At 55.7% G+C, this 20,259-nt stretch overlaps 1 protein-coding gene across 2 annotated transcripts in view; it reads left to right on the top strand.

Annotated features, from left to right (window-relative positions):
- Nucleotides 1-20,259, top strand: part of LOC140395293 (disintegrin and metalloproteinase domain-containing protein 10) — a 209,515-nt gene that overhangs the window by 70,980 nt on the left and 118,276 nt on the right. The window contains exon 6 of one of the 2 annotated variants that reach the window (XM_072482879.1): nt 19,478-19,600. The exons of the other annotated variant lie outside the window; for it this stretch is intronic. Within the exon in view, the coding sequence (XP_072338980.1) occupies nt 19,478-19,600 (123 nt within the window). The remainder of the gene's footprint in view (nt 1-19,477; nt 19,601-20,259) is intronic. 2 annotated transcript variants of the gene reach the window in all.

Here is a 20,259-nt window from a genome sequence, read left to right as displayed (position 1 = left end):
CCCACACAAACCCCACCCCCACACACTGTACCCCACACAAACCCCACCACCACACACACTGTACCCCACAAAAACCCCACCCCCATGCACACTGTACCCCACACAAACCCCACCCCCACGCACACTGTGCCCCACACAAACCCCACCCCCACGCACAATGTACCCCACACAATCCCCACCCCCACACACACTGTACCCCACACAAACCCCACCCCCACACACTGTACCCCACAAAAACCCCACCCACATGCACACTGTACCCCACACAAACCCCACCACCACACACTGTACCCCACAAAAACCCCACCCACATGCACACTGTACCCCACACAAACCCCACGCCCACGCACACTGTACCCCACACAAACCCCACCCCCACGCACACTGTACCCCACACAAACCCCACCCCCACACACTGTACCCCACACAAACCCCACCCCCACGCACACTGTACCCCACACAAACCCCACCCCCATGCACACTGTACCCCACACAAACCCAAACCCCACGCACACTGTACCCCACACAAACCCCACCCCAACACACACTGTACCTCACACAAACTCCACCCCCACTGTACCCCACACAATCCCCACACCCACTCACACTGTACCCCACACAAAACCAACCCCCACGCACACTGTACCCCACACAAACCCCACCCCCACAAACACTGTACCTCACACAAACCCTACCCCCACACACACTGTACCCCACACACTATCCCACACAAACCCCCACCCCCACACACACTGTACCCTACACAAACCCCACCCCCCACACACACTGTACCCCACACAAACCCCAATCCCCCACACACAGTACCCCACATACATCCCCACACACACTGTACCCCACATAAATCCACCCCCCCACACACACTGTATGCCACGCCCACACACACTGTACCCCACACAAACCCCCAACCCCCCCACACACTACACCACACACAAACCCCCACCCCCACGCACAATCTATCCCACACAAATCCCACCCCCCACACACTGTATCCCACACAAGCCCCAACCCCCCCACACAAACACCCACCCCCACACACAATGCACCCCACACAAACTCCCACCCCCCCACACACAGTACCCCACACAAATCCCCACACACACTGTACACCTCACGAACCCCACCCCCCACACACACTGTATCCCACACAAATCCCCACCCCCTCAAACATTGTACCCCACACACTGTACCCCACACAAACCCCCACCACCACACACACTGTACCCCACACAAACCCCCAACCCCCCCCCACATTGCACCCAAACAAACTCCCACACACACAAATACTGCACCCCATACAAACCCCCCCCCACACATTGAACCCCACACAGACTCCCACCACCGCACACACTGTACCCCACACAAATCCCGACACACACTGTACCCCATGTAAATCCACACCCCCACACACACTGTACCCCACACACACCCCCAACCCCACACACACTGTACCCCACACAAATCACCCCACACAAATCATCCCACACAAATCCCCACACATTGTACCCCACACAAACCCCAACACACACTGTACCCCACACAAATCCCCACCCCCACACACTGCATCCCACACAAATCCCCACCCCCACACACATTGTACCCCACACAAACCCCCACACCCACGCACTCTGTTTCCCACACAAATCCCCACCCCCACACACACACTGTACCCCACACAAATCCACACACACACACTGTACCCCACACAAATCCACACCCCCACACACACTGTATGCCACCCCCACACACACTGTACCCCACACAAACCCCCAACCCCCCCAGACACTACACCCCACACAAACCCCCACCCCACGCACACTCTATCCCACACAAACCCCACCCCCACACACAATGTACCCCACACAAACTCCCAACCCCACACACAGTACCCCACACAAATCCCCACACACACTGTACCCTCACGAACCCCACCCCCCACACACACTGTATCCCACACAAACCCCCACCACCACACACACTGTACCCCACACAAACCCCCAACCCCCCCACATTGCACCCAAACAAACTCCCACACACACAAACACTGCACCCCACGCAACCCCCTCCCAGACATTGAACCCCACACAAATTCCCACCACCGCACACACTGTACCCCACACAAATCCCCACACACACTGTACCCCATGTAAATCCACCCCCCCCACACACTGTACCCCACACAAACCACCAACCCACACACACTGTACCCCACACAAACCCCCAACCCCCCCCACACTCTGTACCCCACACAAACCCCGACCCCCACACAAACAGCACCCCACACAAACCCCACACACTGTGTACCCCACACACACTGTCCCCCACACAAATCCACACCCCCACACACACTGTACCCGACACAAATCCCCACCCCCACACATAATGTAACCCACACAAATCCCCACCACCACACACACTGTAACCCACACAAATCCCCACCCCCACACATAATGTACCTCACACAAACACCTAACCCCCCCACACACTGTACCCCAAACAACTCCCCACACACACTGTACCCCCGCAAATCCCCCCACACCTGTACCCCACACAAATCCCCACACAAACTGTACCCCACACAAATCCCCACCAACTCACACACTATACCCCACACAAATCCACCCACACACTGTACCCCACACAAATCACCCAACACAAATCCCCACACACTGTACCCAACAAAAACCCCCACGCACACTGTACCCCACACAAACCCCACCCCCATGCACACTGTACCCCACACAAATCCCCACCCCCACACACTGCATCCCACACAAATCCCCACCCCCACACACATTGTACCCCACACAAATCCCCCCACACACACACTGTACCCCATACAAACCCCCAACCCCCACACACTGTACCCCACACAAATCCCCACCCCCACACAGACTGTACCCCACACAAATCCCCACACCCACACACCCTGTTTCCCACACAAATCCCCACCCCCACGCACACTGTACCCCACACAAACCCCATCCCTACACACACTGTACCCCACACAAACCCCACCCCCATGCACACTGTACCCCACACAAACCCCACCCCCACACACACTGTACCCCACACAAACCCCACCCCCACACACTGTACCCCACACAAACCCCACCCCCACCCACTGTACCCCACACAAACCCCACCACCACACACACTGTACCCCACAAAAACCCCACCCCCATGCACACTGTACCCCATACAAACCCCACCCCCACGCACACTAAACTCCACACAAACCCCACCCCCACGCACAATGTACCCCACACAATCCCCACCCCCACACACACTGTACCCCACACAAACCCCACCCTCACACACTGTACCCCACACAAACCCCACCACCACACACACTGTACCCCACAAAAACCCCACCCCCATGCACACTGTACCCCACACAAACCCCACCCCCACGCACACTGTACCCCACACAAACCCCACCCCCACACACACTGTAACCCACACAAACCCCCAACACCCCCCACATTGCACCCAAACAAACTCCCACACACACAAACACTGCACCCCATACAACCCCCCCCCCACACATTGAACCCCGCACAAACTCCCACCACCGCACACACTGTACCCCACACAAATCCCGACACACACTGTACCCCATGTAAATCCACACCCCCACACACACTGTACCCCACACACACCCCCAACCCCACACACACTGTACCCCACAGAAATCACCCCACACCAATCCCCACACATTGTACCCCACACAAACCCCAACACACACTGTACCCCACACAAATCCCCACCCCCACACACTGCATCCCACACAAATCCCCACCCCCACACACATTGTACCCCACACAAACCCCCACACCCACGTCCTCTGTTTCCCACACAAATCCCCACCCCCACACACACACAGTACCCCACACAAATCCCCACACCCACACACACTGTACCCCACACAAATCCACACCCCCCACACACACTGTATGCCACCCCCACTCACACTGTACCCCACACAAACCCCCAACCCCCCCAGACACTACACCCCACACAAACCCCCACCCCCACGCACACTCTATCCCACACAAGCCCCACCCCCACACACAATGCACCCCACACAAACTCCCACCCCCACACACAGTACCCCACACAAATCCCCACACACACTGTACCCCCCACGAACCCCACCCCCCACACACACTGTATCCCACACAAACCCCCACCACCACACACACTGTACCCCACACAAACCCCCAACCCCCCCTCCACATTGCACCCAAACAAACTCCCACACACACAAACACTGCACCCCACGCAACCCCCCTCCCAGACATTGAACCCCACACAAATTCCCACCACCGCACACACTGTACCCCACACAAATCCCCACACACACTGTACCCCATGTAAATCCACACCCCCCACACACTGTACCCCACACAAACCCCCAACCCCACACACACTGTACCCCACACAAACCCCCAACCCCCCCCACACTCTGTACCCCACACAAACCCCGACCCCCACACAAACTGCACCCCACACACACCCCACACACTGTGTACCCCACACACACTGTGCCCCACACAAATCCACACCCCCACACACACTGTACCCCACACAAATCCCCACCCCCACACATAATGTAACCCACACAAATCCCCACCACCACACACACTGTAACCCACACAAATCCCCACCCCCACACATAATGTACCTCACACAAACACCTAACCCCCCCACACACTGTACCCCAAACAACTGCCCACACACACTGTACCCCCGCCAATCCCCCCACACCTGTACCCCACAAAAATCCCCACCAACTCACACACTATACCCCACACAAATCACCCCACACAAATCCCCACACACTGTACCCAACAAAAACCCCCACGCACACTGTACCCCACACAAACCCCACCCCCACGCACACTGTACCCCACACAAATCCCCACCCCCACACACTGCATCCCACACAAATCCCCACCCCCACACACATTGTACCCCACACAAACCCCCACACCCACACCCACTGTAACCCACACAAATCCTCCCACACACACACTGTACCCCATACAAACCCCCAACCTCCACACACTGTACCCCACACAAATCCCCACCCCCACACAGACTGTACCCCACACAAATCCCCACACCCACACACTCTGTTTCCCACACAAATCCCCACCCCCACGCACACTGTACCCCACACAAACCCCATCCCTACACACACTGTACCCCACACAAACCCCACCCCCATGCACACTGTACCCCACACAAACCCCACCCCCACACACACTGTACCCCACACAAACCCCACCCCCACACACTGTACCCCACACAAACCCCACCCCCACACACTGTACCCCAAACAAACCCCACCACCACACACACTGTACCCCACAAAAACCCCACCCCCATGCACAGTGTACCCCACACAAACCCCACCCCCACGCACACTGTACCCCACAAAAAACCCCACCCCCACGCACAATGTACCCCACACAATCCCCACCCCCACACACACTGTAACCCACACAAACTCCACCCCCACACACTGTACCCCACACAAACCCCACCACCACACACACTGTACCCCACAAAAACCCCAACCCCATGCACACTGTACCCCACACAAACCCCCACCCCCACGCACACTGTACCCCACACAAACCCCAACCCACGCACACCGTACCCAACCTCAAACCCCACCCCCACACACTGTACCCCACACAAACCCCACCCCCACGCACACTGTACCCCACACAAACCCCACCCCCATGCACACTGTACCCCACACAAACCCCACCCCCACGCACACTGTACCCCACACAAACCCCACCCCCACACACACTGTACCCCACACAAACTCCACCCCCACTGTACCCCACACAATCCCCACCCCCACTCACACTGTACCCCACACAAAACCAACCCCCACGCACACTGTACCCCACACAAACCCCACCCCCACAAACACTGTACCCCATACAAACCCCACCCCCACACACACTGTACCTCACACACTATCCCACACAAACCCCCACCCCCACACACACTGTACCCTACACAAACCCCACCCCCCACACACACTGTACCCCCCACAAACCCCAACCCCCCACACACAGTACCCCACATACATCCCCACACACACTGTACCCCACATAAATCCAACCCCCCACACACACTGTATGCCACGCCCACACACACTGTACCCTACACAAACCCCCAACCCCCCCACACACTACACCTCACACAAACCCCCACCCCCACGCACAATCTATCCCACACAAACCCCACCCCCACACACTGTATCCCACACAAGCCCCGACCCCCCCCACACAAACTCCCACCCCCACACACAATGCACCCCGCACAAATTCCCACCCCCACACACACAGTACCCCACACAAATCCCCACACACACTGTACCCCTCACGAACCCCACCCCCCAAACACACTGTACCCCACACAAACCCCCAAACCCCCCCACATTGCACCCAAACAAACTCCCACACAGACAAACACTGCACCCCACACAAACCCCCCCCCCACACATTGGACCCCACGCAAACTCCCACCACCGCACACACTGTACCCCACACACACTGTACCCCATGTAAATCCACACCCCCACACACACTGTACCCCACACACACCCCCAACCCCACACACACTGTACCCCACACAAACCCCAACACACACTGTACCCCACACAAATCCCCACCCCCACACACTGCATCCCACACAAATCCCCAACCCACACAAATTGTACCCCACACAAACCCCCACACCCACGCACTCTGTTTCCCACACAAATCCCCACCCCCACACACACACAGTACCCCACACAAATCCCCACACCCACACACACTGTACCCCACACAAATCCACACCCCCCACACACACTGTATGCCACCCCCACACACACTGTACCCCACACAAACCCCCAACCCCCCCAGACACTACACTCCAGACAAACCCCCACCCCCACGCACACTCTATCCCACACAAACCCCACCCCCACACACAATGCACCCCACACAAACTCCCACCCCCACACACACAGTACCCCACACAAATCCACACACACACTGTACCCCTCACGAACCCCACCCCCCACACACACTGTATCCCACACAAACCCCCACCACCACACACACTGTACCCCACCAAACCCCCAACCCCCCCTCCACATTGCACCCAAACAAACTCCCACACACACAAACACTGCACCCCACGCAACCCCCCTCCCAGACATTGAACCCCACACAAATTCCCACCACCGCACACACTGTACCCCACACAAATCCCCACACACACTGTACCCCATGTAAATCCACCCCCCCCACACACTGTACCGCACACAAACCCCCAACCCCACACACACTGTACCCCACACAAACCCCCAACCCCCCACACTCTGTACCGCACACAAACCCCGACCCCCACACAAACTGCACCCCACACAAACCCCACACACTGTGTACCCCACACACACTGTGCCCCACACAAATCCACACCCCCACACACACTGTACCCCACACAAATCCCCACCCCCACACAGACTGTACCCCACACAAATCCCCACACCACACACTCTGTTTCCCACACAAATCCCCACCCCCACGCACACTGTACCCCACACAAACCCCATCCGTACACACACTGTACCCCACACAAATCCCCACACCCACACACTCTGTATCCCACATAAATCCCCACCCCCACACACACACTGTACCCCACACAAATCCCCACCCCCACACACACTGTACCCCACACAAATCCCCAACCCCACACACACTGTACCCCACACAAGTCCCCACACCCACACACACTGAACCCCACACAAACCCCCCCACGCACACTGTACACCACACAAATCCCCGCCCCCACACACACTGTACCCCACACAAATCCCCACCCCCACACACACCGAACCCCACACAAACCCCTCCCACACACACTGTACCCCCGCAAATCCCCATCCCACACACACCGAACCCCACACAAATCCCCACACACACTGTACCCACACAAATCCCCACCCCAACACACACAAACCCCCACCCCCACACACAATGCACCCCACACAAACTCCCACCCCCACACACACAGTACCCCACACACTGTACCCCACACAAACCCCACCCCCACACACACGGTACCCCACACAAACCCCCAACCCCCACCACATTGCACCCAAACAAATTCCCACACACACAAACACTGCACTCCATACAAACCCCCCCCACACATTGAACCCCACACAAACTCCCACCACCGCACACACTGTACCCCACACAAATCCCGACACACACTGTACCCCATGTAAATCCACACCCCCACACACACTGTACCCCACACACACCCCCAACCCCACACACAAGGTACCCCACACAAATCACCCCACACAAATCCCCACACATTGTACCCCACACAAACCCCAACACACACTGTACCCCACACAAATCCCCACCCCCACACACTGCATCTCACACAAATCCCCACCCCCACACACATTGTACCCCACACAAACCCCCACACCCACGCACTCTGTTTCCCACACAAATCCCCACCCCCATACACACACTGTACCCCACACAAATCCCCACACACAAACACTGTACCCCACACAAATCCACCCCCCCCACACACACTGTATGCCACCCCCACACACACTGTACCCCACACAAACCCCCAACCCCCCCAGACACTACACCCCACACAAACCCCCACCCCCACGCACAGTACCCCACACAAATCCCCACACACACTGTACCCCTCACGAACCCCACCCCCCACACACACTGTATCCCACACAAACCCCCACCACCACACACACTGTACCCCACACAAACCCCCAACCCCCCCACATTGCACCCAAACAAACTCCCACACACACAAACACTGCACCCCACACAACCCCCCTCCCAGACATTGAACCCCACACAAATTCCCACCACCGCACACACTGTACCCCACACAAATCCCCACACACACTGTACCCCATGTAAATCCACACCCCCCACACACTGTACCCCACACAAACCCCCAACCCCCCCCACACTCTGTACCCCACACAAACCCCGACCCCCACACAAACTGCACCCCACACAAACCCCACACACTGTGTACCCCACATACACTGTGCCCCACACAAATCCACACTCCACACACACTGTACCCCACACAAATCCCCACCCCCACACATAATGTAACCCACACAAATCCCCACCACCACACACACTGTAACCCACACAAATCCCCACCCCCACACACACTGTAACCCACACAAACACCTAACCCCCCCACACACTGTACCCCAAACAACTCCCCACACACACTGTACCCCCGCAAATCCCCCCACACCTGTACCCCACACAAATCCCCACACAAACTGTACCCCACACAAATCCCCACCAACTCACACACTATACCCCGCACAAATCCACCCACACACTGTACCCCACACAAATCACCCCACACAAATCCCCACACACTTTACCCAATAAAAACCCCCACGCACGCTGTACCCCACACAAACCCCACCCCCACGCACACTGTACCCCACACAAATCCCCACCCCCACACACTGCATCCCACACAAATCCCCACCCCCACACACATTGTACCCCACACAAACCCCCACACCCACACCCACTGTAACCCACACAAACCCACCACACACACTGTACCCCACACAAATCCCCACCCCCACACAGACTGTACCTCACACAAATCCCCACATCCACACACTCTGTTTCCCACACAAATCCCCACCCCCACGCACACTGTACCCCACACAAACCCCATCCCTACACACACTGTACCCCACACAAACCCCACCCCCATGCACACTGAACCCCACACAAACCCCACCCCCACACACACTGTACCCAACACAAACCCCACCCCCACACACTGTACCCCACACAAACCCCCACCACCACACACTGTACCCCACACAAACCCCCAACCCCCCCACATTGCACCCAAACAAACTCCCACACACACAAACACTGCACCCCACGCAACCCCCCTCCCAGACATTGAACCCCACACAAAATCCCACCACCGCACACACTGTACCCCACACAAATCCCCACACACACTGTACCCCATGTAAATCCACACCCCCCACACACTGTACCCCACACAAACCCCCAACCCCCGCCACACTCTGTACCCCACACACACTGTACCCCATGTAAATCCACACCCCCCACACAAACTGCACCCCACACAAACCCCACACACTGTGTACCCCACACACACTGTGCCCCACACAAATCCACACCCCCACACACACTGTACCCCACACAAATCCCCACCCCCACACATAATGTAACCCACACAAATCCCCACCACCACACACACTGTAACCCACACAAATCCCCACCCCCACACACACTGTAACCCACACAAATCCCCACCCCCACACATAATGTACCTCACACAAACACCTAACCCCCCCACACACTGTACCCCAAACAACTCCCCACACACACTGTACCCCCGCAAATCCCCCCACACCTGTACCCCACACAAATCCCCACACAAACTGTACCCCACACAAATCCCCACCAACTCACACACTATACCCCGCACAAATCCACCCACACACTGTACCCCACACAAATCACCCCACACAAATCCCCACACACTTTACCCAACAAAAACCCCCACGCACGCTGTACCCCACACAAACCCCACCCCCACGCACACTGTACCCCACACAAATCCCCACCCCCACACACTGCATCCCACACAAATCCCCACCCCCACACACATTGTACCCCACACAAACCCCCACACCCACACCCACTGTAACCCACACAAACCCCCCACACACACTGTACCCCACACAAATCCCCACCCCCACACAGACTGTACCCCACACAAATCCCCACACCCACACACTCTGTTTCCCACACAAATCCCCACCCCCACGCACACTGTACCCCACACAAACCCCATCCCTACACACACTGTACCCCACACAAACCCCACCCCCATGCACACTGTACCCCACACAAACCCCACCCCCACACACACTGTACCCAACACAAACCCCACCCCCACACACTGTACCCCACACAAACCCCACCCCCACACACTGTACCCCACACAAACCCCACCACCACACACACTGTACCCCACAAAAACCCCACCCCCATGCACACAGTACCCCACACAAACCCCACCCCCGCGCACACTGTACCCCACACAAACCCCACCTCCACGCACAATGTACCCCACACAATCCCCACCCCCACACACACTGTACCCCAAACAAACCCCACCCCCACACACTGTACCCCACACAAACTCCACCACCACACACACTGTACCCCACAAAAACCCCACCCCCATGCACACTGTACCCCACACAAACCCCACCCCCACGCACACTGTACCCCACACAAACCCTACCCCCACGCAAACTGTACCCAACCACAAACCCCACCCCCACACACTGTACCCCACACAAACCCCACCCCCACACACACTGTACCCCACACAAACCCCACCCCCATGCACACTGTACCCCACACAAACCCCACCCCCACGCACACTGTACCCCACACAAACCCCACCCCCACAAACACTGTACCCCACACAAACCCCACCCCCACACACACTGCACCCCACACACTATCCCACACAAACCCCCACCCCCACACACACTGTACCCTACACAAACCCCACCCCCCACACACACTGTACCCCACACAAACCCCAACCCCCCACACACAGTACCCCACATACATCCCCACACACACTGTACCCCACATAAATCCACCCCCCCACACACACTGTATGCCACGCCCACCCACACTGTACCCCACACAAACCCCCAACCCCCCCACACACTACACCCCACACAAACCCCCACCCCCACGCACAATCTATCCCACACAAACCCCACCCCCCACACACTGTATCCCACACAAGCCCCAACCCCCCCACACAAACTCCCACCCCCACACATAATGCACCCCGCACAAACTCCCACCCCCACACACACAGTACCCCACATAAATCCCCACACACACTGTACCCCTCACGAACCCCACCCCCCACACACACTGTATCCCACACAAATCCCCACCCCCACAAACATTGTACCCCACACACTGTACCCCACACAAATCCCCCCACACACGGTACCCCATGTAAATCCACACCCCCACACACACTGTACCCCACACACACCCCCAACCCCACACACACTGTACCCCACACAAATCACCCCACACAAATCCCCACACATTGTACCCCACACAAACCCCAACACACACTGTACCTCACACAAATCCCCACCCCCACACACTGCATCCCACACAAATCCCCAACCCCAACCCACACAAACCCCCACACCCACGCACTCTGTTTCCCACACAAATCCCCACCCCCACACACACACTGTACCCCACACAAATCCCCACACCCACACACACTGTACCCCACACAAATCCACCCCCCCACACACACTGTATGCCACCCCCACACACACTGTACCCCACACAAACCCCCAACCCCCCCGAGACACTACACTCCAGACAAACCCCCACCGCCACGCACACTCTGTCCCACACAAACCCCACCCCCACACACAATGCACCCCACACAAACTCCCACCCCCACACACACAGTACCCCACACAAATCCCCACACACACTGTACCCCTCACGAACCCCACCCCCCACACACACTGTATCCCACACAAACCCCCACCACCACACACACTGTACCCCACACAAACCCCCAACCCCCCCACATTGCACACAAACAAACTCCCACACACACAAACACTGCACCCCACGCAACCCCCCTCCCAGACATTGAACCCCACACAAATTCCCACCACCGCACAGACTGTACCCCACACAAATCCCCACACCCACACATTCTGTTTCCCACACAAATCCCCACCCCCACGCACGCTGTACCCCACACAAACCCCATCCCTACACACACTGTACCCCACACAAATCCCCACACCCACACACTCTGTTTCCCACACAAATCCCCACCCCCACACACACACTGTACCCCACACAAATCCCCACCCCCACACACACTGTACCCCACACAAATCCCCAACCCCACACACACTGTACCCCACACAAATCCCCACACCCACACACACTGAACCCCACACAAACCCCCCCACGCACACTGTACACCACACAAATCCCTGCACCCACACACACTGTACCCCACACAAATCCCCACCCCCACACACACCGAACTCCACACAAACCCCCCCCCACACACACTGTACCCCCACAAATCCCCATCCCACACACACCGAACCCCACACAAATCCCCACACACATTGTACCCCCACAAGTCCCCACCCCAACACACACAAACCCACACCCCCACACACAATGCACCCCACACAAACTCCCACCCCGACACACACAGTACCCCACACACACTGTACCCCTCACGAACCCCACCCCCCACACACACTGTATCCCACACAAACCCCCACCACCACGCACACTGTACCCCACACAAACCCCCAAACCCCCCCACATTGCACCCAAACAAACTCCCACACACACAAACACTGCACCCCACACAACCCCCCCCCACACATTGAACCCCACACAAACTCCCACCACTGCACACACTGTACCCCACACAAATCCCCACACACACTGTACCCCATGTAAATCCACACCCCCACACACTGTACCCCACACAAAACCCCAACCCCACACACACTGTACCCCACACAAACCCCGAAACCACCCCCACACTCTGTACCCCACACAAACCTCGACCCCCACACAAACTGCACCCCACACAAACCCCACACACTGTGTACCCCACACACACTGTGCCCCACACAAATCCACACCCCCACACACACTGTACCCCACACAAATCCCCACCCCCACACATAATGTAATCCACACAAATCCCCACCACCACACACACTGTAACCCACACAAATCCCCACCCCCACACACACTGTAACCCACACAAATCCCCATTCCCACACACACTGTAACCCACACAAATCCCCGCCCCCACACATTATGTACATCATACAAACACCCAACCCCCCCACACACTGTACCCCAAACAACTCCCCACACACACTGTACCCCACACAAATCCCCCCACACACTGTACCCCACACAAATCCCCACACAAACTGTACCCCACACAAATCCCCACCAACTCACACACTATACCTCACACAAATCCCCCCACACACTGAACCCCACACAATTCACCCCACACAAATCCCCACACACTGTACCCAACACAAACCCCAACACACACTGTACCCCACACAAATCCCCACCCCCACACACTGCATCCCACACAAATCCCCACCCCCACACACATTGTACCCCACACAAACCCCCACACCCACACCCACTGTAACCCACACAAATCCACCCACACACACACTGTACCCCATACAAACCCCCAACCCCCACACACTGTACCCCACACAAATCCCCACCCCCACACAGACTGTGCCCCACACAAATCCCCACACCCACACACTCTGTTTCCCACACAAATCCCCACCCCCACACACACACTCTACCCCACACAAATCCCCGCCCCCACACACACCGAACCCCACACAAATCCCCCCCCACACACACTGCACACCACACAAATCCCCATCCCACACACACCGAACCCCACACAAATCCCCACACACACTGTACCCCCACAAATCCCCACCCCAACACACACACTGTACCCCACACAAACCCCACCCCCACACACACTGAACCCCAAACCAATCCCCACCCCCACACACTGCACCCCCATAAATCCCCACCCCTACTCACACACTGTATCCCACACAAATCCCCACCCCCACATACACTTACTGTACCCCGCACAAATCCCCACCCCCACACACATACTGTGCCCCCACAACCCCACCCCCCACACACACTGTATCCCACACAAATCCCCACCCTTACTCACACTGTACCCCATATAAACCCCCACCCCATACACACCCCACACATATACTGTATCTCATACAACTCCCAATCCCCACATACACACTGAACCCCATCCAACACCCACCCTCACACACACACTGTACCCCATCCAATTCCACACGCTCCGACACTCTGTACCCCAACCAACTCCTCACCCTCACACACGTTGTACCCAATCCAACACCCACCCTCACACACACACAGTACACCATCCAACCCCCACTCTCTCACACACACTGTACACCATCCAACTCCCCACCCCCACACACATTACCCCACCCGACTCCCCACCCCCACACACACTGTACCCCATCCAACCCCCACTCTCTCAAACACATTGTACCCCATCCAACACCCCACCCCCACACATACTGTACCCCATTTAAACCCCCAGCCCATACACACTCTACCCCACACAAATCCGTGCCCCCACACACACTGTACCCCATACAAATCCCCCCACACACAGTACACCACACAAATCCCCACCTCCACACACAGTGTACCTCACATAGATCCCCCCACACACACTGTACCCCACACAAACCCCAACCCCCTCACTCGCTGTAGCCCACACATATCCCCACCCCCACACACTGAACCCCACACAGATCCCCACACACACACTGTACACCACACAAGTCCCCACCCCACACACACCGAACCCCACACCATTCCCCCCCACACACATGTACCCCACACAAATCCCCCACACACGCACTGAACCCCACACATATCCCCCCCACACACACCGAACCCCACACAAATCCCCCCCACACACACTGTACCCCACACAAATCCCCACCCACACACACTGTACACCACACAAATCCCCACACCACACACACCGAACACAACACAAATCCCCACACACACTTTACCCCACACAAATCCCGCCCCCACGCACACCAAACCCCACGCAAATTCCCACACACACTGTACCCCCACAAATCCCCACCCCTACACACACACTGTACCCCACACAAACCCCGCCCTCACACACACTGAACCCCAAACAAATCCCCACCCCCACACACACTGAACCCCAAACAAATCCTCACCCCCACACACTCTGCACCCCCACAAATCCCCACCCCTACTCACACACTGTATCCCACACAAATCCCCACCCCCACACACATACTGTACCCCCACAACCCCCCCCACACACTGTATCCCACACAAATCCCCACCCTCACACACACTGTACCCCATATAAACCCCCACCCCATACACACCCCACACACATTCTGTACCTCATACAACCCCCAACACCCACATACATACTGAACCCCATCCAACTCCCCACCCTCACACACACTGTACCCCATCCAACTCCCCACCCTCACACATGCTGTACCTCACCCAACACCCATCCTCACACACACACTATACCCCATCCAAACCCCCACCCTCACACACACACTGTATCCCATCCAATTCCCCACCCTCACACACACTGTCCCCCATCCAATTCCTCACCCTCACACACACTCTGTACCCCACACAAATCCTTAGTACTCTCACACACCCGTTTACACTATTAGTCTCAGTATGATTAGACTCATTGTTACTGTACAGTTTAATGTTAGACTTTACATTGATATAACAGTGTGTCTCAATGATTGTTATACACGGACTTCTCAGATCCATTATTTAGTCTCTGGGATTACCCTGTCCCTGGAATTATCTTTGTGCCTGGCGGATTCATCTTTTACTGCGTGTTAGATGATGGTGCTTGAGTGTTTTTATCAATGTTGCTATGTTTACTTCTCTCTCAATGGATCACATTTTTGCTGCTGTGTCACATTCAATCTTCATCTACATTTTTATCCATCTTCTCCCTCTAAAACCTGCTAAATTGGCGATTCAGCCCCTTGAGACATGCTCAACATCCTGCTATTCTATGCAGCCTTTTCATTTGAAAACAATCATTCAGGAGATTTGAATCAACGTTTGTTACCCATTCCTAACTGGCCTGGGACTACTGTTGAATTTGAAGTCAGCAGTGATATAGGAACATTAATGCGGTACCAAGTCAAGGTGGTGTGTGTACTGCGGAGGAACATGGATGGGTGACTGTTGTTCTTACTGCTAACTCTGTCTCCGTGTGGCACTGAGGGAGTACTGCACTGCTGGAGCTGCTGTCTTTTAGATCAAGGCCCAACTCCCCTGTCTAATGGATGGAAAAGATTCCATAGGGGAGGCGGTGACATAGTGGTATTGTCACTGGACGAGTAATCCAGAGACCTAGAGTACTCTGGGGTCCCATCCTGCCACTGCAGATGGTGAAATTTGAATTCAATATAAATCTAGAATTAAAAGTCTAATGATGACCGTGAAACCATTGTTGTAAAAATGGTTGTTGTAAAAATCCTTCTGGTTCCCTAATGTTCTTTAGGGAAGGAAATCTGCCATCCTTACCTGGTCTGACCTATATGATGCTGCTTTTCAAGCTTTCTCTGTTTTTGTATCTTATCTGCAGTTTTGTGCATTAGTTACTAACTAGTTTAGTCAATGTTGATTTGGTTTATTTGTTACAGTAAAAGTTTTTCAACGTGAAATCTTGTGCGATCCTTTGAATTGGTCACTGGGAAATTGAAATCTCTCGGTCTCCACAGGGATCATAACAGTAATGGGAAACTCAGCTGAACGACACAAGTATGACAGGGTTTGCAAAGAGCCTGGTTCAGTCTCACAGTTGCCAAAGATGGATACAGTAAGTGGCCAGGGAATGGGCTTTGTGTATGGGCCAGGGCCAAAAGGCATTGGTTTCAGTCATTCCAGGGAACTTTCCAGCTAGGTGTTGGATCAGCAGTCTAGAATTAGCAACAGTGGAGGAGTTGACAGAGTCGCTGATGAGGAAGAGCTTGCTGTTGTCAGAGCACCAGTGGAAACTGACAATGCGTTTTCGGATGATGTTGCAAATTGGCACAATGTAGATAGGAAATATGAAGGGCCCAAAGATAGAACGTTGACGTCACCACAGATAATAGCGCAGGAACAGGAAGAGAAGCCACTACAGGTGATTCTCCGGTTACAACTGGATCGATGAAAATGGAACCAGGTGAGAACATTCCCACCCCAGCTGGACGACAGTGGGGCGGTGTCGGAGGCGGATACAGTGGTCAACGTGTCAAAAGCTGGAAAATGGTAAATCAAGACGAGGAAGAAAAGTTTCCCTTTGTCACAATCACACCGGATGTCATTGGTGAATTTGATAAGAACGGTTTTGACATGGCAGGGACAGAAACCCGATGAGAGGGATTCAAACCATGGAGTTCGGAAAGGATGGGCAAGGATTTGGGAAGTGACAACCTGTTTAAGGATCTTTAGAGAGGAAAAGGAGGTTGGAGATGGGCCGGCAATTTGCATGGACAGTGGGGTCAAGGGTTGGTATTTGGAGAAGAGGGTGATCGCAACAGATTTAAAGGAGAGAGGGCCAGTACCAAAGGAGAGAGAATTATCCACAATCTCAGCTAACGTGGAAGTCAGGAGGACATTTTAAGTGGTCAACAGATTAGTGGGAGTAGGGTTAAGGAGACTACTGGCCGGGATTCTCCAATCCCGCGGCCAAGTTCTGAAGCCGGCGTGAAAAGCGGCTTGAACCACTGGCGTCAACGGTCCTCGATTGTCGGTATTCACCCCTTCCTAGGGGGCTAGGTCGGCGCCGGAGTGGTCTCCGCTGCTCCAGCCGGCGTGGCACAAGTCTGTGCATGTGCGCCGCGGCCGACGCGAGTTCGCGCCTGCGCGTGGGTTACTGTCTCCACGCCGGCCCCCGGGCAATATGGCGGAGCCCTACAGGGGCCTGGCGCGGAGGAACATAGGCCCCCATGGAAATAGCCCGCCCGCTGATCGGTAGGCCCCGATCGCGGGCCAGGCCACCGTGGAGGCCCCCCCCCCCCGGGTACGGACCTCCCCCCATCCCCCCCCAACCAGGATGGCCCCCGCAGACAAAACCTCCAGGTCCTGCCGTGTGGGACCATACGTGACCCACGCCGGTGGGACTCAGCTGAACTCGGCGGGCACTCGGCCCGGCATGGCCCGGAGAATCGGCGGTGGGGGCCGCTTTCAACGGCCCTCGACCGGTGCGGTGGTGATCCCGAGGGCGCCCGAGAATCGGCGCTGGAGAATCATCGAGCCGGTGTAGGGGCGGCGTGGCGTGATGCTCGCGCCCCCCCGGGATTCTCTGACCTGGCTCGGAGTCGGAGAATCCCGGCCAGTATGTCTCATGGGTAAGATTTATTTTTATTTTTATTTATTTATTTATTTATAGTCTCATAGATAAGATGAACTACAAGAGAGGCTGAGAAATGAGAGAAATCTTTATCCTTCCTCAGATACAGGAACTCTGTCAAATCCAAGTCTATTGCCCATTTCACTGGCATCAACTTGCTGAAGACTAAAGTCAATTGTATTGACTAATTTTTGGATCATGTTGACTGTTTCTTTCAGACTACCATTCTTCCTTCTGTTTTTTTCAGGAGTCCAAGCTCTCACGATCACCGAGAAGTGTTAATCCTTTACGGAATACCTGCTTCCTGTACCTACATGCCGACTACTTGTATTACAGACGCATGGGAAGCAAGGAGCGAGTCACCGCCCAGGTATTATTCACCCTTCCCGGTACTGACCCTGTGCACTCGGCCAGTGGTCCAGCTATCACCACCTCTCCTCAATTTCACCCTTGAAGTCCAAGGGACGTATACTTGATATGGCAGACAACATGTGGAAAATTGTCCGGGTATGTCCAGTCCACAACAAAACAAGATGAAAGGGATCATCAACATCAACAGTGCTAACAAGCGGCACTTAAACAACTATAACCTGCTCACCAACTTTCACCTGCTCACCAACTTTCACCTGCTCACCAACTTTCACCTGCTCACCAACTTTCACCTGCTCACCAACTTTCACCTGCGCACTAACTATAACCTGCTCACCAACTTTTACCTGCTCACCAACTATAACCTGCTCCCCAATGCTCATTTGGTTTCTGCCGTGACCATTCAGCTCCAGTAGCCTTAGTTCAAACATGGACAAAAGAGCTGAATTAAATAGGTGAGGTGAGAGTGACTGCTCTTCACATTTGATCGAGTATGGCATCGAGGAGCCCAAGGAAAATTGAAATCAATGGGAATCAGGAAGCTTCCACTGGTTGGGGTCATACTTGGCACAAAGGAAGATGATTGTGATTGTTGGAGGTCAATCATCTCAGTTCCAGTATATCACTGCAGGAGTTCCTTAGCGTAGTGTACTGGGCCCA

Source organism: Scyliorhinus torazame, chromosome 18 (genome assembly GCF_047496885.1).
Source record: "Scyliorhinus torazame isolate Kashiwa2021f chromosome 18, sScyTor2.1, whole genome shotgun sequence".
NCBI classification, from domain to species: Eukaryota; Metazoa; Chordata; class Chondrichthyes; order Carcharhiniformes; family Scyliorhinidae; genus Scyliorhinus; species Scyliorhinus torazame.
This window is presented reverse-complemented; position numbering and strand designations above follow the sequence as displayed.